The sequence below is a fragment of the Macrobrachium rosenbergii genome, chromosome 9, assembly GCF_040412425.1.
Source record: "Macrobrachium rosenbergii isolate ZJJX-2024 chromosome 9, ASM4041242v1, whole genome shotgun sequence".
NCBI lineage: Eukaryota > Metazoa > Arthropoda > Malacostraca > Decapoda > Palaemonidae > Macrobrachium > Macrobrachium rosenbergii.
Window position 1 is genome coordinate 15,324,777 of NC_089749.1, and position 26,261 is coordinate 15,351,037.

Below are 26,261 nucleotides of genomic sequence, written 5' to 3' on the forward strand. Positions count from 1 at the left end.
TGAATTCTAACTTCCCTGTCTTCCATTTTATTTAAAGCAATGAACGTGAAGTTTGAAATGATAATCAAAGTCCCATGTTGCATCAAACTTAATTTGCAACAGGTGGTTATTTTGACTGTATTTTTAGATGATATTTTGTGTAGTTCACTTCATAATGACTGTTTGTATGTTTGTACCAAACCAACCACTGTTCAGTGTCAGTTAACACTTCTAACCAGATTATAGAATAAGACTATTGAAGGCAATGGTTTGTGTGTAGGAAATATGTGAAATGAAGAGAATAATTATTATTGTGCCATAGAACAAATTTAGGGGACCTTGTGAAGAAGGAGCTCTGAGACTGAATTGCCTGAAAAGTAGACCTAACTTCTAGTTGTGAGGGCAGAAGTAAAGCTTGTCTGCACTAATAGCCTCTTATATGCATCTAATCCAAATAAAGTTGCACCTGCTTGATGTTCCTACAACAGAAGCTTCAGATGAGGGTTGCTGTTCCCGTCTTCATTTAATTCAAGGGTGGAAGTAAGCTTCACCGCACTGCCAGTAATTCAAGTCTTATTCCAAAGCTAGAAAATGAAAAAGATCACAGCACCTAGTCCTTTGGGCAAATTCTCATATGTTACAATTTTGCGTGTTTTTCTCTTGCAGCTCCATGTGGCGGAAAGTGGTGTGTTACAGCTTCCTTTGTGCAGCACACTCAGCACTTCTGTAGGTTTTTTGCAACCTCCCTTCAGCCACTAGCTGCATTCCCTTTTGGGGGCTACCCACTTGTCTATCCATCTCGAAGTTTTATTCTTCTTTTTCTACTTTCCATATGAGGGAAGTAATTTTGGATCAGCCCTGTTAGAGTGGAATTTTGACTCTGGTTTTATTACATTATTTTTTTAACAATAGAGTGTCAGGTGGCTTTGATTGTATTTTGTGTGATTCATTACAAGTAAATTTCAGGATACAGAACTTGATGCGGGGGCATTTGCGAGTATCTGAATTTTGGAATTTAGTTTTCCTTATTACTGGGTTAAGAAAAGTATTAAAATTAATCAAGCTTTAATGGCAGTAAGCCTCCATGTAACCCTAATTATTTATTCTCTTTTATTTTCAGCAGTTACACTACTACTGTATTTTATTTTTCCTTGTCATAGATTTTTATTTGACAGGCACTCCTCTCCCTCTTCCTTGATCTTTTACCTAGAATTTTTACCATTGTCCTGTTTACTATATCTCACTGAAAAAATGTTACCCTAAAAAATCAGTAAAGGGTGAATAATACGTGTATTTGTGCACTAATATTTTTATATACTATGTCAAAATGTTGGGTAAATTGTGATTATAATTATTTGACAGCTATCCATGATCTGTATTCAGTGATGGAAACATTTGTATCTTCATATTTCTCATTTTAAATTTTATACAGGATTGCTTTGGGAATAATTTATTATATATATTTTTTTTTTGTCTCCAAGCAAACTTATGAATTATCAGCCATCATCAGTGATCTTGGAGTGTCCAGATCCTTCATTCTGTTGTTTGATAGACAAAAGACAACGATAGATTCCTGTATTGACTTCTGTGAAGTAATTGATCAATTTCATACATAATAATGTAGCATTAGTTGGATAGGTTTGTTTCACACAAAATTTAAAATAATTTTCGTTTCGTGTTGTTTACTAGGAGTGCTGCCCTTTCAATGTGGCAGGCAAGCCAGGGAAGAAGTCTTGGTTAGGCAGGTCTTGCCCAGTAATAATGAGTGCACTTCTGGCTTGAAAAGATATCCTGCTACAGAATATTTTGGCATAAGCAAAATAAAGAGTTTTGTACTGTATTCAGGAAAATGTACACCTATGATTAAAGGCGTCATTTACATGAGGTAGGCCCTTAAGTTACAAACAATACTCTATGTACAGTTTATTTCATAGAAAGAAACTTTTTAAAAAATTACATTCTGATTTCAATAATATTTGTGTGTGAGAAGACAGGAAATGTAAAAGGTTTATAAATATTATTAATATGTGAATTCCAACTGGAACAGTTCCATTTGGAATGTAAACTTAATGTCATTTGAAGTACTGCTATATTTGTAAATACCCATGGTATTTATTGAAAAACTCAAATGACTCAGTGCAGAATGACACTTACCATTAAACATATATGAACACCCATTTTTCTACAAATGAATATCAGTTTTGGAAACAAATTCATGACAGAAATTTTGCCATGATCAACATTTTCAGTTTATGCTATTCTAAACTTAAGTCTAGTTAAACTAGTAAGTAACACGAGTAATAAAATTTGCTACTTGTGATAGCATGACTTATCACAAACTTATTCCATAGAAAAAGTTCTATTTTTTTATTCTGACTTTTCAAGAGTGCATTGGAAACAGAATGATGAAAAAGTTGATAACTTTGTGCTCACGATTTTATACTCGGTTTTCTTTGCATATATTATCCCTCCCAATTATTCACCGTATAGACAAGATAGCCTATGGTAAAGAAAATGAATCCTAAAGGTACAATGATTCTGGAAGAGGTGTTAAGTAACCATGGTAACTGAGGATGCTTTCTGAAGTTTTTTGTGAGGGGCGTGCCATTCTTCACATTGTTGAGATCTTTTGGTGTCACGGTGTGGTAGCAATTCTCCCGTAGATAATTTATCACCACCAGAATCACAACAATTATGAAGTCCATAGCAATGCAGAAAACAAACCATACGTCCACAAGCTGATGGAAGAAACCTTTGTTAGCCAAGGTGATCGAAAAGTTGTCTTAATGCATAAGTACATTAGTCCCCCTTATGCACAGTCCTTTTATCCATTGGTTCACTTACCCGAAGTTTACAATCGCCTAAAAAATTATATGGGAAGTTACATTAGTAGATTAAATGCATCATAAGTTTCCATCTGCCTGACTAAGTGATTACTGGCTGTAACCTAAGGCAAACTTGTTAAGTTCCAAATTTGAAGAAAAACTCGTGCGGAAACTGTGATAATGTACAATAATCTTTTTGTACTTAATGCTTAAGAGTTTACACAAACTATATACAGTGTGTGTTACACATAGGCCTGTGTATGGATTGTGGATAAGTGAGGACTACTGAATATACAAAAACATACACTGCACTTATTATATTAATAACAATATTCCTGTACCAGTCAATATATACATTAAGTAATTTAACCTGTTGGTCGGTATTATTTCGTGATTCACACTGAGTTGGTCTAAAGGATTTTGTTTTAATGAAAGGGCTGACTATAAGTGAACAGAGCCCTCAAGCTAGACAGACCAAAGGTAAATAGAAAAATAAGACAGTGGCTTGAAAGTAATCTCAGCTGAAGGATATCTAGTGCAAGCATACCAGATTACTGCTCAAGGCACACTGTAGGCAGAATCCCTTTTCTTAATACTGTAACAAGTGAATACAGTATACATTTACACCATGTTAATAATAAAAAATTATATCTATATAGATACAGGTAATGTGATATTCGTTTGTTACAGAACACAAAAATAATCTAAAAATGAACAGCACTGGCCATACTAATAATAATTTATCTTAGGAAATATATCACTTATGCAGCTGAATAAACTACACTTCAATACAAGCGCGCCATTGTAGTTTGCAAATCATTAATTGCTATCTGACTGTCCATATCTAGAATTAGCTACTGGCAACAGAATAATAAGAACAAAAATAATTGTACAGTACTGTACATTTTATTAAAATAAAAACAAATTGACGTAGCAATTGCCCCAATGTCTATACAAGGACATGCATCAATGGTGCTTTCCCACCTACCTTAAGGTAGGCCGTTCTTGGCATCGCCTGATTTGTCTGAAGGAAAAGTGCAGCAAGCACTAACAGTGCTGTTAGTGACACCATGATACGGTTTGTAAAGTCTTCCAGGGGAAAGAAGAAGGTGAAATACGTGATTGTCATGAGTAATGTTGTAGGTACGTAGCTGTGAAAAAAATTAAAATTTGTTACAAGCAATTTATTTCACAAAAATTATATAACATTGCAATCAAATATATAGATGTGGTTGTTCTGTTACTGCATACGTACACTAATGCCATTATTTATTCATAGTAAAATAGGTAAATGGCACAAATGAGTTAAATTTCAGGACTTTTAAGGCTTGCCTAAAGGATTTTGTTATTAAATGCAAACTGAAAATTTGTGCATGGTATAAGATGAAGTAGTTGGCCAGATAGGCTGGAGACTAAAAGGAACTGATGACTGTGTTTATTTATATACAGGCAGTCCCTGGTTATCAGCGGGATTCCATTCCGACGCTAGACAACCACCGATAACCAGGCCTGCATATTTCTCTTTATCAGCGCCAATACAGAGTTATCAGCAACGAAAATCACCGATTTTCAGTTACTTTCAGTTACACCGTTTTGCCCTTACTGTCACATACGTGTCGGGCAGACCCCCACCAATAAACAGGGACTACCAGGGATTATAAGTCACATGAAAGCTATTGCAATTTTATTTATTTATTTTTAATCATTTGCCTCAGGGGACCTCCAGTACCGGAGACTGCTGTAAGCACCTAAATAAAGCAAACAATGTATCTGGGGTTATTGCTGTAAAGCACCTTAAATATTCTATACATTGTAAGTAGTACCTACCTATGGAGATATGAAATTCAAGGTACAGAAAAATAATTCGAAGGGGCTTTCATGTATGAAAAGGAAACACACCTGAGGTGCCAGTTCCATTAAGATGTAATTTAACTACAGAACAGAAAATATCCTACAGTATACTATACATGGCAGTACAGTATATGTACACTGGATATCCATATTTAAAAAAACTTAAGCTTTGAATTGACGTATTGTAGTTTGCTTGGAAAGCAGCTAGTACTCAAGTGCCAAAACTATTCTATATTACACTTATGCAAAAATTCAATGTATTATAATTACAATACAGGTGATATCTGAACACCAAATACAGTACTGTACTTGAACAGAGATCACATACACATTTAAATTTTTATTCAATATTTCTTGACGGGCCAAACCACTTACGTGCCAGAAATGTAGTAGTTGTAGAGATTGACAAATCTAATGTAGATTCTGACTTCACTTGCTCCTTGCGATTCTGAGTTTTCAGATTTCAGTTCATCTACGTTGTACTCTAAGAGACGACGCTTGCCCTAAACAGTATGTCATGGAGGATTAATTGGTGAAAATACTCCTTTGTTTAGAGTAAAAGAATGCATTAATAGTAGCAATAAACTAAAGCATAACATGTGTCAACTACTGACCAAGAAAAATGTTTCATTGTAATGGACAAACCACTGCTTTTATACAAACTTACACTTTGTATGTACCTGTACCATATTTAGTAAAGAGACAATGTTACTGTACTGCCAGTGCTACAGGTAGATGCCTCACATTCAGTCTGTGAAAATGAGATAAGTGGATCCAGGAAGCAAGCACAGCAGTACTTCTAATACGCAAAAATCTGGTAAGCCTGGTGAACCTCGTAACCATGACTAAAACATACATATAAATGAATTTGAAAGAAAAACTTACACAGTATTCATTTATAAAAAGGCTACTGCAGTACATGAGTATTTAAGCCGTCGTAACCTACCACAAAGTTGACTCCAGTAGTATTCAGTTTTACACTTTTGATTCCAAGTGTTGACCGAATGATAAGTTGGCAAGTTTGAACATCAAATGGATACAATGAAAGGTCAAATAAACAGTTGGATGTTACTGTTAGCGTCCTCTGATCAACAATGCTATTTTCACTTCCTTTAGTACAGTTCATCTGTGGAAGGAGGAAAGATACATTAGAAAATTATACTAGCTCATCTTTTCAAATCTTTCACACTAGGTTATTCAGTGTTTACAATACAATACATTCCTGTTGGGAGAATTTTAGCAATACTGTATAGTATATTGTATAATGGACTAACAGAAATCTCATACAGTAATTTTATTTCATCTTTTTTTAAACTCTCAAAATGACACAACTTATAAAATTACTTTAAGCATGCACACAATGAATATGAGTAACATTTAAAAGCTGGAAACACCTCAGAAAGATGGGATGGTTAGGTAATATAATTAATGCAATGCAAGAATCTTGATGCTTTATGTAGGTTAAAGTACTTCAAAGTAACAATAAGGAAAAGCCTGACTAATCTTTTTCCAATTAATACCATAAAATGGTAAACTACATGTATATCACTTTGTGGGAATCTCAAGTCTTGCAAAGTTAAAGTAGCGTACAAAAATACTAGTGTCTTAAAATAGATTATGATGCCCTTGTAAATCTTGAAATTATCAATACTGTACAGCATAGCTTTGTATAATCTTGTTGGGCCTTTTGAATAAAATTTTGTATTACTTTAGCATATCACCAAAATCTTCTAATGCCTCCAATTTCCCATCATCATTGTGACTTTGCATTGCTTATAATCATTGTGACTGCATTGCTCATACTATTTACTAGCTTGCATATGTTTGTTGCTGTTGCTGTTTATAATTTAGCTGGCATTATGCCAGCACGGGTTCTTGTTCACAGAGCAATCCATAATTGCAAATGTTTAAATCTAACCTTCTTTCAAGCGGGTTAGGTGATCAGGCAGAGGTCCTGAATTTCGTTTCACATAAACCTGAGAAACCCTTTCTTCGATGTTCACCTTGCTTCCTGATCCTTCCTCATGGAATACTTTCGGACGCCAAATTACACTACTGCCACCGACCACATTCATTTCCATATTATCCTGTTGGTATGGAAGATATCGTGTTTGTAAATAAATTCCTTAGGGTGTGGGAGAATAAATTTCTTAATTTAACAGACTCTTTGGGGGTTGGCTTTCTGATAAGTAATACAGTCTGGTAAGAAACTAAGACCCTATATTATAGCCTGTATGCATGTCCTCCAGATATCTTCCTACTTAAAGCAATTCTGCAGTTCCCAGCTTAGACTAACCTGTCTTTACACTTAATATTCAATTTAAAAGTTATTTAAAAATGTGAGTTATCTAAAAATGTATCACATCATGGTAGCACAGCAAAAACTCATAATAGTGTAGCTGATAAGTATGGGAGTCTGCCATGTTGAGGCCCATTAAACTGAAATTATAAAAAAATTTCTAGGTCTGATGCCGTAAGAAGGAAAATGTCTTCACTTTCTATGTATTTAATAACATCAAATTAAAAAAAAAAGCATTATGGAGAGGTGCCTTGTATGACTTCTTTTTTTAGCATTACAGTCTTTGTAACTACTCTTTTTGTCTTTTTATATACAGTGAAAATCATTTTAAAAAATCACAGTACAGTATATACATTGTTAAAACTCCAGCTAACTTCTGAATTTTTGATCTGGGAAACAAATGCCAGATGAAAGAGGAAAAATTCTGATAAAGTACGATTAAAAACATGGAAATAAATACAGTACAGTATTGAATATGAATATGACAAGAAAAAAATAGCAATAATTGAAGATGATTCTGTGGCATTTTGAAAAGGAATTTATTGTATTCCTATTACTGATTCCTAATGTATATTTATAATAATTATCTAATAGTAACTATATATGTGAGAGTTAGCATATAATTTATTCAACACATTTTTAACATGTATACAAACTTTGTATGTATGTGTACTTAAATGTTATTGATGGCACACATGCACAAACAAACAGGGCACCATTAGCCTTGCTAGAAATGGTAAGACTCCTACGCTTAAATTCAAACATTTAATATCAACACCACCTTTAGATTTGAAAATATCAGCCTGGAATCCCTCCAAGTATATGAGGCTATCATGTCGAAGGCAAACATGAGGTCAAGCAGTGAAAAAGCCCTGATGGAGGTGATATTTATCTGCACTCCAACGATGACTGCTGTGTTGTTGGCCTGCTGTGGTGGTAGTTCCGGAATGTAGGAGTCGGGTATCTGTAATATTCAAAGATACTTGGTGTAAAGGGAAAGACTGGCTTAAAAGCAGAAGCCTGTACTACTGTATACTAACATTACTGATGATTAGTTTAACCAGACCAGATAGTTAACATTCTTAAATCTCATAGGCTGGCAATAAAAAAAATTAAGAAAACTTCAAAAATTATAGATTAGACTAGAATATAAAATTTAGGCCAAAGGCCAAGCGCTGGGACCTGCAAGATCATCAGCACTGAAACGAAAATTGACAGTAAAAAGGTTTTAAAAGTGCAACAGGGAAAACCTTGCAGTTGCACTATGAAATAACTGTTAGGAGAGGGTGGATAGCAAGATGGAAGAAAGAGAATATGAACAGAGGTACAGTAAAAGGAATGAAAAGAGATTGCAGCTAGGGTCCAAAGAGACTTCAAAGAACCTTAAGTAATGCCTACAGTGCACCATATGAGGTGCACTGACAGCACTACCCTCCTACGAGAGCTACAAAAATTATGATTTTGAATATAAAAATAAATTTTGAAAAAACTATACAAAAAACAAGGATTAATAAAAAAAACTTCACTTTACGGTACTTGCCTTGATGAGATTACAGTTGGTTTCATCACTCTGGTCAGGACAGTCGAATAAGAAATCACATCGCTGACTTATTTTCACACATGAACCATCGTCACAAGTGAACTGCCCTGCCTGTTTTGAAGTGTGGTTAGATATACCTTAGTTTAACCAGACCAATGAGCTGATTAGCAGCTCTCCTAGGGCTGGCCCGAAGGATTAGATTTATTTTATGTGGCTAAACCAATTGATTACCCAAGCAGGACCTACAGCTTATTGTGGAATCCGAACCACATTATAGCGAGGGGAAATGAATTTTTATCACCAGAAATAAATTCCTCCAATTCTTCGTTGGCCGGTCGGAGAATCAAGCGCTTGGGAGCCAGCCAGTGCTAGCTGAGAATGGTACCACCCATCCAATAAAGAAACTTTCAAGTGTGGTAATTGAAGGGGAGTATTGTACACTCTCACATAATACAGTATGCATAAAACAGAAATTGACCCTTACTGGCATGGAAAATACTTTGTGTGAAATAAAGTTTAAAAAGACACCCAGGTGACATCAGTAATGGCCCTACAGACTATTAACTATAGCGACAGTATATTCACTGACATTGTACTGTATATAAAGTGTACAGTTTATAAAAAATTTTTCAGTACGCTTCATAGTTAACAATATTTAATATGAACTGTATAATATTTTACATTTCCAGTCTATATGTGTTAAAATATCTCTTAATTTCCTGGACTCTGCTTGGAGGTCAATTGTAAAATCACAATGTCAAGTATCTTACACTGATTCTTGTGAAGAGTTAACCTTTCATAATGGCAATTCACTGAACATTCTACTCAATAATATGTCATAATGCATAACTCTCTATTATACTCCACCTCAGTTGTATGAAGAGGGGAAAATCTTTCAATTGTAATTTTTCAAATTTGATTTTATTGCACAGTTTATCTAGATAATATTTAATTTTGAATAACAGTAATTTCAAGCCTTACTAAACTTTATAGTGTTTTTAAATTCCCCATACACAGTACATGCACCACCCAAAGTAAAGAGTTTATGAGATTTTTAGATAAGGGTAATAAACACTATCATTAAAAGAGCAAATGCATGTGATTGAAATCTCATAAATAAAAGTTCCCCCTTTTTTTTTTACCTTGCACGTTGTAAACACAAGGGGAATATGAGCTTCCTCCCCCACGGAACAAGGATCCTTTCGTACAAGCCACTCATGACGACCCACGGGATACTGATCTGTTTGAGGGTAAAAAAAGAAATTGATGAATAAAATCATATCTTGATAATGGTACTTAAATTCCAGTACAGCAATGAACAGATTTTGGGCTATTATATATGTACACTAGTTGGTCCCAGCTATATGGTCATTTGATACCATCTGTAAAATGTTTCCAAACAAATTACTGTATTTAATTTACAACACATTTTCAGACAAATAACAGTAAAGTATATTAATAATTCACTAAGTATGGTATTTCCAAATAAATCATGCCTAATACATTCACAAGTTCTGTTGGACAACACACAGAAATTACATGTTACAGAAGCGTGATCTTTGTTTTAGTATATGATACTGTATATATAAATTTATGATACAGTTAATATAAATACTTTTAAACTGAACTTACTAGGCTTTGTAGGAATCATTGACGCATTTGTCGCTTCATACATTAAAGAAGTCATTAACCATTCATTTCCAGACCACTCAAGATTGGAATAATAAAACCCTTGGAAGTATGGTTTGCTATCTGGAGTACCCATGACCAAGAATCTTTGATCGAATAAAGAATCTGCACAAAGTCCACGTACCTAAAACAAAATGTTTCATTATTCATAAAAGTTAAGGAATTAAAAAGTTCTTTAGGTTCTGGAAAAATCATTAAAATGTAAAAGTTCAGAGAATTTAAACTAATTAGGTTATGGGAAAAAACATCATTTTGAAAGGAAAAGTAAATACTTCAGAGAAAAGGTACTTCAGTAGTGTTTACAACCAGTTATCAAAATTGTTTATGACTAATAAACAATTAAATGTTCATCTTAAAAAAAGACCCGATACACTGCACACCAGGGATTGTGCTCAAGTGAAAAAAGGGCAAAATATAATAATGAATGAGGCAAAATATACATACAACTTCTCAATATTCTCTCAACTTTATTTAAACTAGGTTAATAATTCAAGAATACAATAAACATGACTGATTATCATAGGTACAAGTAGGCTAATGAGATGAACATGCAATATACTTCACTGACTACCTGACATGAGAGCTTGGGAATATATTTAAAGAAAAATTATATATTATTTACAAATAAATAACAAAAAGAAAATGATCAATCAGTGATTAATACAATTGCAACCAGACTTATCATTTTATATTTATAAGAGAACCCTCCTGTGTTTTCTTTGAATATGACTCACTGTTGTTGAAATCAAACAACAAAAGATCAGATAGCCACTGGCCAAATTCTCATGGTCTATGACTCTCTTTAAGCTCTTGTAATTATTATTATTATTATTATAATTTTTTTTTTTTTTTTTTTTTTAAAACAGCCTTCTGATCCTTATTTCCAGTCCAGAAATTATTATAATTATTATTGACACAAAAGGGGCACTTTTCAATTTCATCACTGCACCCCTAGCAACCCCCTCTGCACGTGCCTGCTGCACACAGAAATATATCATTGGTGCATGTCAAACATACAAGCATCAGTATAAACTGCAGCGTGCAACCCTACAAACCTTGAGATGAGTTATGCCTGAGAAAGAACAAAGTGTACAAAGCTCGTAATCTTTGCATCGGTTCTGATACCATTTCCCTTCACTGCCAACAGTCATCAGGTAACCCATACACTGGATATCATCAAGAATGGTGAGTGAAGTGAGATTGTGGTACTTCAGGGGCTTACCACTGTCATAGTAATAGTATGTTCCTGTTTCTTTGTCTCCTTTTACCCCCAGGTGGACAATATTTCCATTGCCATCCTTGCACTGGGTTATATGCGGTGTGACATAGGGCAATACTCTTCTGTTCTCTTCTGGGGAGGCTGGGGCAACAATGCTACCATCAAGATTGTGACAGAGGGCGGCAGATTCTGAGAATAGTCTCGGCTCTGGAAACATAGTCAAAACGGTGTCTTCCGTTTTGCAGATATCTTCCAGTGAGATCTGACCAACCTCTACAGAACCTTCAAGGGTCCACTGATTTGCAACATCCGTAAAATCTATAATCGGCTTCAGACGGGAATTCCTTGTCTTACACATAACAAAGTTCAGGGCATCATCTTGCGAAAGCAAACTGTCAAAGACCTGGAAATCTGCAACGATTCCATTGAAACTCTGCGATGCAGCAAATCCGCCATTCAAATCATCCTGATCTTGCCCTAAAATGAATACTCCACCACTACGTATCTTGTCAGGGACTGTGATTGGACCGCTGTAGGTCTGGTTGTTCCAATAAAGAACGTACATCTTCTCTTCCATGTCCAACAGGAAACAAAATCGCCACCACTGATGAAGGCCATTAGGAATACTGACTTGGCACACTGAATCGTAGTCCCACCAGACCTCGAACATCATACCCGAGGGAAAAGGAAACCCTTACGAGAGAAAGAGAGGGAAAATTAAAATAATGAATTTCCGTTATAGAGAATTTGCTCCTAAAAACTGCTGCTGTTTGTGTAAATGTAACAATAAATACTAAAAGGATTTACAATGATGGTAAAAGGCACCATTTGGGTATCAACAATAGTTCTACAAGGGGAGGAAAAACTAAACAATCTGGTGAGGTTGGTTTCAGCTTGGTTCAAAACTTACTTTATTATTACTATATTAATAGGATTTGCTATTAAATGACAGGTGAAAATTGTAACCAGGGAAAATGAAAGAAAATGGACAGCTTATTCAAGAGAAATCAATAGATGTGAATGATTAAGTATATAAGCAGCTAGTGCTCATAACTACAACAGGCATTGAACACTATAGGAAACATGATTACTCCTTTGATATTCTTACTATATCTGCAATATTAGGGTCCTATCACTTTCTGCATTTCCCTTAAAATAAACTCTTACATGTGAAGAACCCAGCATTGAATGATTGTTATCTGAACAGGATTAATCTTTTTTATGTGTCTTATTTTGTGATAACAGATGCAATACAATAGGCAAAAACTTCAAGTACTTCGTTGAAATAAATTCGGTTTGGTAGGAAAAAATTCAAAAAACGAAAACCACTACCTAGGACAAATGTTGCTACTATACTAATCTGACTTTGATTACTACTTACAAGCATGCAGATCTAATAGGATTACAATCTAATTCCGTAAAAACAAAAAAAAAATTACCAATATAGAGTTCATTAAAATTGCTCTCAACAGCGTAACTGACAATAGTGTCGTAGCTTTTTCTTGCTCTCCAGGTCTTCAGGTACATACACACTGTCAGTGACGTCATCTCCGGTACTGAGCCTTTCCATCGGGCCAGAGAAATATTTGTTGGTATCTGATCGGTTTGGAATGTTACGGTGGTGGCTGCAAACATAATAATAAAAAAAAAAAGTCTGTAGATTAAAGGTTTTCAGGTTGCTAATGTAAAAAGAAAAAGATGTTTACTATCATAACGTACAAAGCTAAAAGGAGGGGAAGTGGACCGCAATAAACTGCTATAGCTACATTAAAACAGGGTTCCTCAGCCTTCGCTCTCTTGGATAGTTTTCATGTGGAGAGAGAGAGAGAGAGAATTATCATTATACTTTTAGGAAATTTGCTTTCTTAATTGCAGTACCATTTCATATTCAAATAATCTCAATAGCAATTCCACTTTCCGTGTCAGATTAATATGGGGGTACAGGTTTGCTGGAGGTCGAACCATTTAGGTGTAAAGTAAGTGGGAAAAAAGACTGAGAACCCTTACACTTATAGCATACAGGACAGAGAGAGAGAGAGAGAGAGAGAGAGAGAGAGAGAGAGAGAGAGAGAGAGAGAGAGAGAGAGAGAGAGAGCAACATGGCTAGACCTATTATAGTCCCTCGTATTTCACAGATAAAAGTAAAGATGGCTAGACCTAGTCCCTCTTATTTCACAGATAAAAGCAAATATGGCTAGGCTTAATCCCTCTCAATTCACAGATAAAAGCAAAACATTCACCAGCTTAAACCTCATAACTAACCTCGCCTCCACACGTAAATAATTTTGCAGACCGAAAAGACATGAGAGAGATATTCCCGGTGCCAAGAATAATTTTCAACCACGAAATAAACCCACTTCTTAAGTCTACCATATGCCATGCATAACCCGTCCATTAAACGCGGTACATTCTGGTAAGAGTCTGGCTTGATTTTTCTTTCCTTTTATCACGCACCTTTTCGGAAGACTCACGAGGTCGTGATGGAGTCAGTAAATTCCTTTACTCGGCTAATGGAATACTCAGCGACACTGCTCTCTTCGTTTCTTACCGCAAGTGGCGTTGTTAATGGGCTAATTTACTGTTATTCCTCAATTTTCTCATGCTGCAGTAGTAACCGTACACTTATTTTCAACATGACAAATGGACGTTAGGGAAAGATGGACAACATTATTATTTTCTTTAATATGTAACAGCATATCCACATAAACTTTGCATTAGGCGCATAACACACACACACACACACACACTCTCTCTCTCTCTCTCTTCTCTCTCTATATATATATATATATATATATATATATATATATATATATATATATATATATATATATATATAGAACTTTACATCTTCGTTCATGGAAGATGTCAGTTTGCTCACATATATATATATATATATATATATATATATATATATATAGAGAGAGAGAGAGAGAGAGAGAGAGAGAGAGAGAGAGAGAGAGAGAGAGAGAGAGAGAGAGCAAACTGACATCTTCCATGAACGAAGATGTAAAGTTAAAGTCGATGGAAACTTGTAAAGTGAATTTGAAACATATAGTGGGGCTCTATATGGGAATGTTCTGTTTGCCCTTTCGGTTTATAGATGGTGGGTTAAGATTGGAAAGTCTGGATTTGCAAACTGGAGACACTATAAACCTTGCTTAATAAATGCATCCCATATCTACATCTGGGACTCAAAATAAATCTAAGAAAAACAATATACATAATATATATATATATATATATATATATATATATATATATATATATATATATATATATATATATATATATATATATATATATATATATATATATATATATATATGATTATTATCACTATATTTTCAAATTTGCGTGACTCCATGACAGTACAGAAAAATGTGCTAAGAAAAATTATCACATGAAAAAACAGGTTGCATGAAACAAATTACACCCGTGACAAATATCTCTACTTACAAGACAGATAACCATAAACGGCTAACGAGTGAATAATTGTTTGCCCAATCTATTTCCGAAGTGATTTCAGGATGAGGAAATAACTGTCTCAATAATTATGTCCGCCATGACGAAAGGGTATCGATCAACGTGTGAACTGTTTCTTTAAGGGTATCCAATCCTCTTCTTGAAGTCTCTGGGATTGGTGGGTGGGGAGTAGGGCATTGTGGGAGCCATCTCACTCCCCTCCGAGTTAACGCGAACTCGGATTCTGCCTAATTGCAAACACGGTCAACCAATTTACTAAGGTACAAATGAGTATATAGATTGCACAAACAATGTGAAAATTTGCCCTCTCAACTTCTATAATTCTTTGCGCTTTTTTGGATACGCTTGTCACTACAAAGCCTTAAGATCCAAGTGCAAGAAATTGAAGTGGTCGGATCTTAATTCTTTGTAGTGACAAGAGTATCCAAAAAAGCGCGAAGAATTCGAGAAGTTAAGAGGGCATTGTGGTTATTACAATTACGTAAGTATCTGGTAAAAAGTGACCAGTAGATTCTCTCTCTCTCTAATATATATATATATATATATATATATATATATATATATATATATATATATATATATATATATATATATATATATATAAACACACACTCTCCAGTCACTTTCTTCTGCTAGGATAGTCCATGAATATTTCATTACACTTAAAAAGGAATCTCCCTTACTTCCATTCAAGGTCATTGTCAGTTTTTCCGCAGCTTTGTTCCGCTATGAAACGCCGTTTAATCTTAAACTTTCAAAAACCCCGACTGTAGGTCCTACCTAGCAACAATCAGTATGCTACAAAAGCCAGAGAATGAGCTTTATAAATTTGTTTTCCCATCCTAAGTCACTACACATAAAGAATACTAAAAACTCCTAATTCACTGCACATAAAGAATACTAAAAACTTCTCCTAATTCACTGCACATAAAGAATACTAAAAACTTGGGAAGTAAATTAGCATGGAGGCGCCTTCCACATAAGCCATTTCTTAACCACTTAAAACACTTTTTACCGCGTTTTACTGCAATACAGCTCTACCCTTTACTCATGGCGCTTTCTTCTCCAAAATAAATAACGGTAATAAGCTACCACCGCACGAAACCAGACAATCTGAGCTGACATAAATTATATCATACACTTGGCAAAGCAGCTCTATTCCTCGTGAGGGAATCTCCCTTTTCAAGCAAAATAAATTTTTTTTTCCTTAATCGCATTTCATATTACTCGAAGTTAGTTCCGAGATCAAGAAAGGTTTGTTGTTTATAAACTTCGGCAGGACTCATAATTACATTTAACCTTTTTAAGAAAATTTTAAAAAACGCGATAAGATTGAGCATGAACTGATAATACAACGGTTTTACAGTCAGAATTATGTTTCTTTGTTCTCCCTCGAAGCCTGAAGCAGAAAAAAAAGATACCTGAAAAGAAATGTCTAAAAGTCAAGTTTGAAAAGACTCTTAGACTACAAGGAATTATGTCATAAATCCACATATCCTATATCCAATTCAGTGATGTTAATATCAAATCACGCAGATAACTTTTTTTCAGTTAGAGAGAGAGAGACAGAATATAAAATTACAAATACATTTTGTAAATAAGTAGCGTTCTTTTCACACTAGAGTAATTTGGTCAAACGCGCGATTTGGAAATAGCGTCCATTCTGTTTGCTAAATGTTAAATTAAGTTTAATCCACTTAAATATTATTAATTCATAATTACAGCAATGAATTCCGACGAGTTCAGAGTAGACTTTAAATATTCCATGGGAAAGACACGAATGTACACATCGAAATGGAAAAAATGAACGCAACCCAAGAGTTGTATTACGTTTGCTGACACGAAATTGTACTTTTGCAGAAAGTCATTAGTGTTTAATTAATTGACACGCATACGGGTACATTCTTTGAGCATATCTTGGGAAAATGTAAGGAAAACGTCTTCTTGTATTTAGAAAAGTGTACGTCGGTTTTTATGTAATGAATTTGACGTTATAAAGATAAGTGGTTCCTCATGAAACATTTAATTCGGTGACGTTTTTCATATAAAAGAGACCTTTGAAAGTTGAGGGCTGTTTCTCGCGAAGACTACAGCAAATTTATCTGAGGGGACTCCGTAGTGTGCGATCTCTTTAGCAAAATACAAACTTTGCCTTCTTTTATAACGTAAAAGAACTGATGTTTTCTCCTCTGTTTATCGCAGAAATACTAAATATTGTATGAGACGAAAAGAATAGACACGTGGAACGCTTCATAAGACTAATGACATAGATGAAGTCGTTGGGCAGTCATTCTACCCTTTTAGGACGTTGCGTGATTTATGTTGCCATAACAGGTCGTTAATCATGCATCGTAGTACGTGTCATCAATACTGTAAATGAAAACGCCTAGGTACAATGACTTACGATAATGATGGGAAGAACGAGAGGGCATTGTGGGAGCCCTAGACTTATGTGATACGTCCGCTGATCGCACGAACTGATTTGTTTTTGAAAATATCTATCGAGTTGTTTTTAATCTTTATATAATATTCCCAACATATCAACAAAGATACTGTGAGCTGGGAAAGAGTTTATTAGCAGTACAACTGCTAATAAACACTGCTGACATTTTGATCAAGCGTTCTTTTACACGTGACGTTAATTTTAAATTTCTTTCCATCTAGGTTTTATTAACGAACTTACTTGAAGTGGACTTTAAATTTTCTGTCTTACCTTGCTGAGCGTAGCCAAAGTTCCCACGGGCCATCAAACCTCCGAGACTCAGAAAGCATATTTGAATACCCGACATGATTCTTATATCAATTGACATGGTGCGTTCTTTGTAGGTCTAACGTTCCGCATTGGTCATCCAGCAAGTGTCAAAGCGATGGGGCTGCCTTGTCGTCTGTCATTAACCGGAAAGTATTGCTGTCGATATTTTCTGACCTGAAAGTAATAATGTGAAGTACATGAAGAAAAATTATAGATGTCCAGAGACGTGTCAATAGAGATATCTTCTGCCATTTTAAAACACGAGCAACGGCTTTTTTTTATTTATCTTCATGCATCTATCATTTTATTTTTTTTTCTTTCAGATTTAGCAAATATCATTTTATTTCTTTTTAATGCCATAACATTTGATTTAGTCATGAAAAAAATAAATGTTAGATTTATTATTCTCACTTTAATGCTATATATATACATACACACACAAATTGAACGAAGTTAAAAAGTTAAAAAAGCAAAGAATCAATGAGGTTATTTTAACAAAAAAATAAATAAATAAATGTTAACTTGAAATAAGTAGTAACAATCAAACACATCTATTGACTGTCCCAGATGGCATCATAAAGAATACTTACTTACAAAATAAATCAATAAAGGATATTCTAGCATATAAGGTATATTTTCAATTAATAATATCATTCTCTTCTAAACAAAATTAAATTCATAAGTAAAATATAATCTATATTTTTTCTCAATTTTTTTTTTCTAATTCCCCCCCTTTTTTATTATTTATTTATTTAGTTAACTACTAATTTTTTATGTACTCTTTCCCCACTTTTCCCATACCTGTAAAAGAGTAGAGGTCTGGTTAAATATTTATAACTAACTAACATATATATATACATATATATATATATATATATATATATATATATATATATATATACATATATAAATATATACATATTTATATTGATATATATATATATATATATATATATATATATATATATATATATATATATATATATATATATATATATATATATATATATATATATATATATATATATTTATATATATATATATACATATAAACTGATTCACGAATGATATATATATATATATATATATATATATATATATATATATATATATATATATGTGAGTGTGTGTGTGTGTGTGAGCTAGCTAGGAGAGGCTTTTTATAACAATTACAAATAATTTTTCAGTACTGTAGTTTGTATAAAACATTACTTTGAAAAGTCCACTTTACACATGAAAAAAGAAATTTATTACCATAATCTAAACTCTCACATCCCAGGCTACCAAATTTCCCCATAATTGCACTATTAAACGAGTTGGCTTTTTGTAGTTTAATCGAAACGCTTTTTGGTCGCAGAAAATGGAACACGCGTGTTCAAACGGACCCCGTCAGACGAGCGATTTTCTTTTTTCCCGCGACAAAAAGATGCACCATGTTCCATCTCAGTCGCCGTTTTGTCGCTATAGCTAGTCGCAAAAATAAAGCACAAATGGTCTAAAAAAGACCTTGGAAATGTCAGCAAAAGCCTCGTTGACTCGAAATGTTCATTTTAGAAGTGCAGAAAAGACCTGTACTCTAAAATAACCTGGTTCCCGTGTACAGTGACATAAATAATCGACATTCTGCAGTAAACCTTGAGAGTTTACAGGGTGATTTAACTCTTATGTATCTCATGAGACTACCATTTTATCCAGCGATGGCTTAAAAAGTAGGTGTATTCTTTCCTGCCAACTCTAAAACGCAGCACGAAAACGCACGATATTTCAACAAAATCTATTTTCAGCTGAAAAAGAACCTTATGACAAGGCTTTTCACACCTCAAAAACTTACTTTTCTGACGCTGCTACAGTTCATCTGATCATATTGAGGACTGGATTCAGACTCGACCTCCGAGACACGTCACCTGGCGATGAACTCGCCTTTTCTTCACAATAAGCTGTTATTTGTTTTTTCTTTATGTTCTATGGTTTTACTTATAGACAGCAGACAAATGCATGATGCAAAAACGCGCATAAAATAAAAATCTACCATAACAAAATGTCTGGATATCTATTTTGAAGTACAACTAGCCTGAACGTGTTAAGTACCCTTTACACGCACACAAAGTACAAAATTTCCGTGACACAACTTTTCTCTTATTGGATACCCGGCCCCCCTTCTCTCTCTCTCTCTCTCTCTCTCTCTCTCTCTCTCTCTCTCTCTCTCTCTCTCTCTCTCTCTGGCTGGCTTCCTGATACGAAAGCTGTCATTCTGATAAATATCAAATACGGAATTCCAGCGCCTCAAATTGTTATTATATAAACTTCCGGATAATGGCGTGCTAGTCTCTCCCAAGAAATAAAAACTTCTTCTGTCGTTTATTCCATAATAATAATAATAATAATAATAATAATAATAATAATAATAATAATAATAATAATAATAATAATAATAATAATAATAATAATAATAATCTTCAGGAAAAAATAATAGAAGCAACGGTGAGAATGCATAAAGGGACTGTTGTGACAACATTGTCGAAAGCAAATAAAAGAAACAAGGTTGAAGCTTTCGCCACGGAAATTTACAATACTTATAAAAATGGAAGCTAATGAGATCGACAGTATTCTGTCTGCGTAGCTTATGTGGCGTCGTAAGCTGAATTAGAAGTGTGAGAAATATGGAGATACAATTAAGATACGATTAAGCAACAGGCAAAAAGGTTACCTGGCTTGAAATGGTCCAAATATGGACACAACGATAGGCTGTTGAACACATCAACTCGAAAGTAAGTGTTAGGTCTAAGGAGGAGAGGAAGACTTAAGTAGCTGGATAAAAGGCATGAATGAGGTCCTGGAAATAAAACAATAATAATATAACAATACTATATCATAATATCTTTAACGATACAAAATCTTGCATAATGTGCAATGAACATTTTTTTCCAAAACTTGTTTACATCATTATAATAACACAAAATTTAAGACAAAACTCGCAGAGTCGCCATCTAAAACTACGACATCATGTATCTTATCCTTCTCTTTATCCCAGTCAGAAACAGACAATAAAAATAAAACTAACAAATTATAGATGATTACACTACTCAGCAGACACGTGCAAAGCAGACGCTGTCCTGGGATAATTCGTACCTGTCTGAAACGACATAAAACGAAGAGGAAGAAGAAAACACAGAACACTGGAATACAGAGGAATAATTCAACGTTCAGCAACGATGGACTCCTAACAGACAGGAGCTGGATCTACCGCTAAACTGAGTCTAGTGTATGGAATGGATGCCACTTGTTAAGTCGTGATTCTTTTACGGGAATAACATATGAGCAAAGCTGGTCACGCATGCGCTTGCTCCTGTTCTCTCTCTCTCTCTCTCTCTCTCTCTCTCTCTCACACACACACACACACACACACACATTTTTCTGATACTTCAATACTGGGTGTCAACAAGATAGCATTCAGGGAATGCATTATACTTGTACATTATTATTATTATTATTATTATTATTAAAATATTTTAACCAGACCACTAAGCTGACTATCAGCTCTCACAGGGCTGGCCTGAAGGATTTGCATGAAATGTAAGGTCTAGGATTTTTTTTTTTTTTTTTAGATTGGGCGGCAGTGGGAGCTCTCGCAAGGGAAATTCAAGACTATTCTTTACCAGAAGATTGTGCCTCAGACTGGCTTAGTGTCTTCTCGTGCACGGACTAGGGCATCAGAGGTGGCTATCAGGAGTTGGCCGCTCTCTGTGCTGTGGGAGTTTCTAAGAAGAGGGAGCTTGGTGTTCGTTCACCACCAAGGGTTACTTCTTCACAGAAGTTGGCTCTTCTTACTGGGACCGAATAGGCCATTCGGTATGGTGATGAATATATATAGAGTTTAGGCCAAAGGCTAAGCATTGGGACCTATGAGTCATTCAGAGCTGGAAAGGAAATTGAGATTAGGTAGGTCTGAAAGGTGTTACAGGAGGAAAACCTTGCAGTTGCACTAGGAAATATTTGTTAAGAGAGGGTGGATAGCGAGATGGAGAAAGATATGAATGGAGAAATAAAGTAAAGAGGTTGCATGAAAGAGGTTGCAGTACACCGCATTGCCAAATAGAGAGATTCGACGCTGCAAAGAACCTCACTGGAGTAACTAACAATAAATGCATTTATCTCCAGTATTATTTTGTAATAACAAGTAATACAATCAAGTCATCAACTGCGTTCCAAACCAATCTACTATCCTTGAGGGACAGATTTAAGTCTACTGCGGAAAACGTTCCAATTGTTTTTTAATATGTGCCCATTTCATTATCATTTATACAGCACGTGTCGTTTGAATCTATGAATTCTATTTTACTTCCGGCTCTATTCGAGTTTGTACAATTACAATCCCATATTGGGTTGTAAGTATTAGAATCACCTACTGCTAATGTAGGTTTCTTGACATTGTTAAGTTATTCTTAAGTTTATCAATGTCGTAATTTTTGTTAAGTTGGCTGTATAAATTATAAATTACATAATTATCGTTTTTTTATTCGAATTTTAACACCTGATATTTGTAAGTCAGTAACGTTTGCAGGTACTTTGTCATAAACTATTTATTATACATAAATGGCTGTACCTAAATTTCCTTCTTCCTCTTGTGATGTAGATGCTAAGGTGTATTTACCTATTTTTGACATGTAAACATAACATCATTGGTTCATATTCTTTTAGTAATCATTGTATCTCTCCTAGGTGTAATCTGTGTGGTGATAAAGGAGGCCAAAAAAATTTTGTTGCCCAACCCTGAGACTAACTTTTTTTTTGTGATACTAGACACATATCCCTCCTCATTGCTGCAAAAATCAGATTCTTTGGAATTTTTCACATATGAAACCTAATTTCATGTTACTAATCAAGGTGGATGCCTTATGCCATAAGTAAGCACAGTGTATGTGAACAAGTAATAGGCTAGAAGAGTTTTTTTCTTGGGGAGGGAACGGGGGATGTGCAGTAACATTACACTTACTCTGATCATCCAAGAGTTAAGGCTCGTACTTACATCAAAACAGCTGAAAACGTTTTATTCTCGCTAGCCTAACAAAGTCATGTTCATTACCTCCGTGTTGAAAATATAGAATTGCCTACAATTTGTTTCATCATTCTCTAATCAAAGTACTGTAGCCTAACAAGCCCAAGCCAATCTCAGATCTCATGGGGTAAGATATTAGCCTAATAGGCTACTCCTTGGCTATTCTTAATTCAAAGAAGCCTATTCGTGACAAAATTTACATCTACAGCTCTTGTTGCCTTACCCGTCTCAGCAGAATTATGGGGTTGCTCCACATCGGGTATTACCTTGGAAATTGACTTTTCCTATAGTACTTTGGTTGCTTATTAACAATTTACCATTATTTCTTGTCAGTCGAGTGTAATTAGCCTGTAATTAACATCGGAACTGATATGTTTTTGCATGCTGGCCATCCAGGAATATCGCTAGGTTTATGGGGGAACTTAAAAGCGGAGTTTCTCCCCAGGGTAAGTAACAAGCCTTGCTAGGTTAGGTTAGGGTACATTAGGTTAGTCTAGTTCCTTTTATAATATGTTTCCTTAGCCAATCCCCTCTTGAACATATGGCTCTCTAATGACTTGCACATGCGTGGAACCATTCCATAACAACATAGCGATCTGGTCTTTCTGCCAACGTTTTCCCCCACCCAAAAACCCCGTGTTCCCCAAGGATCCCCAACCATGTTGGGTAGATATGAGGTTTATAATAATTGACCAACAATAAACAATGCCACCACCTTCATCAGCAACACTCAAAGTACAGGAAAATACATTTCCACGGTAAGAGTCCGTGCGGAGTTACCCTGTAACTTTAACCCCGTCTTGTTGGATTGGCCAATAGGCCTCGTCCACTTTTTCCTCCCTTCTAGCCCTGTAAGGTGATAGACCTACTGCCTTAATTAAAAAAAGGCTACTCCCTTTTGTACCTCACAACTTAACTATCCAACTTCTTAAGTTGAACTTCCTCTAAACGTTCTCATTTCAACTTACGACGCCCAAGTTTAACAAAGTTAGGACCTAGGGCTAACATAAGCTATGTTGCCTTATTGATTTCGGTCAAAGCTACGGTGGGTAGTTGTGTCAAAATACTGTACTGGGTTTGTCTAGGGTCATAATAGCCTAGCATACACGAAGGCAAGTTTTTGCCATGAGTTAATCCTAAGAATTTACAATACTCAGTAAATTTTCACTTCGCAATCACCCAGAATATCCTACAAATTGGGACAGGCCTATACTCTAAGACACCCTACTCTAAGGTTACACCGATTAGGCCAAGTCCGAGATTATAAATGCAATTTCTTTTAAAGAGGACTTATCAATTTACAACACTAAATGGCGAAACTTACCTGTACCTAGAAGATAATAAATAGAACTGAAACAAGTGAGATTTGCACTTGACAAAGAAACGGGACACACATTTAAATGTTCTGGCTCAAAACTGAACAATTACAAGTAGCAACTTCGAGGAATCAGCCAGTTTTGAACGTGTATGGCGGCTCCCAAAAAATTTTCTACTCGCATTAGTTTGCCGACCGTTTGTGAGGCGAAGGACTGGCTGCAAAAAGTTGGGCACGGCCATTGCATATTCATCTGTCGTCTCGAAATATGCACAGAGCAAGAAATTTGCGTGTGTGAGAAATATCCAAGCGGAATGGAGGCAAGACAAACCGGAACAAATAATGAGTTACCAAATGCCAATTAGTAATTATAGTCACTTATGTCACTTTGGGGTGACAAAACACACCCATAGGCCTACCGTAAGATTAAGACAGAAAAAAAGTGGCCTGTGATAATTTATTTAAAAAAAGGAAAAGTGTTAATTAGCATTGCTTTTCATTCTTTTGATTTCTTCTGACTGTTATAAGGGTACTGTATTACAGACAAATTTTCCCAAATCATCTATTTCCTTGCCTTTTGATAGTGAAAAACCTTCATAAAGCCTTATGACCCGTAATGTAGAATCGCTGGCAGTAGTACGTCGACCAATAATCTACTACGCATTTTATTGCTTTGTGTGTCTTGCATAGCTTTTTTGTTTAGAGTTATTATATAGCGAGATACAATTACTGATGCCTATCACTAGTAACTGAATAAACAATTCATATGATTACCCTTTGGTAAACCCCCTGATCCCAACCCCTTGAAGGGGTGGGGGCTCTGAGATCCCCTGCCGGCGCTACAGAGTATGCTCTTTACCACTACTCTTTCAAAGTGGATTCAACTGAGACATTGGGACCTTTAACTCCTCTTACCCTCCCTCCCCCTCCTCCCACAAATTTTCCTTCCTTCTTCCACTTTTGTGCATGGTATGGTAGGATTACTGAATTCACTGCTATTTTAACTTGATGGAGGGTGGAGTTAAACGGCATGCCTCTCTACTCGTAAAACTACAGTGCCCGACGTGGTCGAGAGAGGGGAAATATATATGTCAAAGCATGCCCTCAGTGCTGGGTACGACCTGGATGAACTGACGACCCTTAAGGTACTGTGGGTATGGTGTATATCCTCGTGAGAGTCCCAGGGCAGCGAACACTGTGTGTGACGGTCTTGCTCCTCCCCCAGTTGGGCCTCCTTGGTGAGAGGGACCTCATCCTGAACGAAATTTATTTATTTTTCGTTTTATGGCGAACATACCAAACATCCCTAGGACTTCTGGCACGGATATGGACTGTTCTAAGGAAAGCTCAAATCACAAAAGTTAGAGTGGTACCTTATTACCATTTACTAGACCCAAAAAACCTAAGTAGGCTACGTCATGACCCAACCTTGACTCACTTCGACTCTCTCTTTGGGAGTGGAAGTTGGTCGAGGTTTCTAACCATGAAAGCTAACCAAAATATTTCAGCTTTAAGATTAAAAAAATATTTATTAAATAGACAAAGTGTCTGTACTGTTGATAGAAACTGATACATTAAAACTTCTATATATAAGATATCTGCAAAATTTAAAAAAGAAGTAATTTATGGAAGAATAATTTCATGGAGGAAATATACATCAGATCTCTCTAATAATACTCCCATAAAAAAAAATTAAGTGGGAAAAATTCAGGAAAATTTATGGTACCCATGTTTAAACCATCTAGACATACCTTATTAAAAATTGAAAAAGAATACTTGATGAAAACGAAATAAATAATGTAATCAGAGAAAACTTAGCAAATGTGAGTAGCGATGAAATTTTGGATGAACACTTCTGCACAAAGAAAAATAATATAGAATTAACAACAATAAATTTTGAAACAGCAGAAGACATACTGTATATTATAATAGAAAATTTAATATGGAAGAGTTTTGAGATAACTCTGATGACAATATTTGTTTGAGATGATCTGCCACTTAGCACCTTTTGGCAAAGTCATACTTATTACATTTTTATAATCATCTGTGGATTAGAAGATTTATTTCTGATGAATGGTGTAAAACTGTAATGATTCTATCCCCAAACCTGGAAAGGATCAAGTGATGTAAATAATTACAGACCAATTTCTTTAACAAGTTGTTTATGCAAATTACTAGAGAAAATGGCACTTGACTAACATGGCATTAGAAAACAAACTTTTTGACTCTCACTCAATTCAAGTCACAACGTAA

The 26,261-nt window shown here is 35.1% G+C and overlaps 1 protein-coding gene across 1 annotated transcript; it reads right to left on the reverse strand.

The window, feature by feature from the left end:
* Positions 1-2,313: 2,313 nt before the first annotated feature.
* LOC136841501 (uncharacterized) lies at positions 2,314-24,211 on the reverse strand. Its single transcript, XM_067108458.1, is given in 14 exon segments — positions 2,314-2,717; positions 3,793-3,955; positions 5,031-5,158; positions 5,602-5,769; positions 5,771-5,781; positions 6,574-6,742; positions 7,736-7,918; positions 8,495-8,605; positions 9,637-9,734; positions 10,127-10,307; positions 11,239-12,095; positions 12,842-13,027; positions 17,599-17,811; positions 24,018-24,211. Coding segments are annotated over 13 exon segments (2,628 nt in total). The 5' UTR covers positions 17,696-17,811; positions 24,018-24,211; the 3' UTR covers positions 2,314-2,441.
* Positions 24,212-26,261: the final 2,050 nt, after the last annotated feature.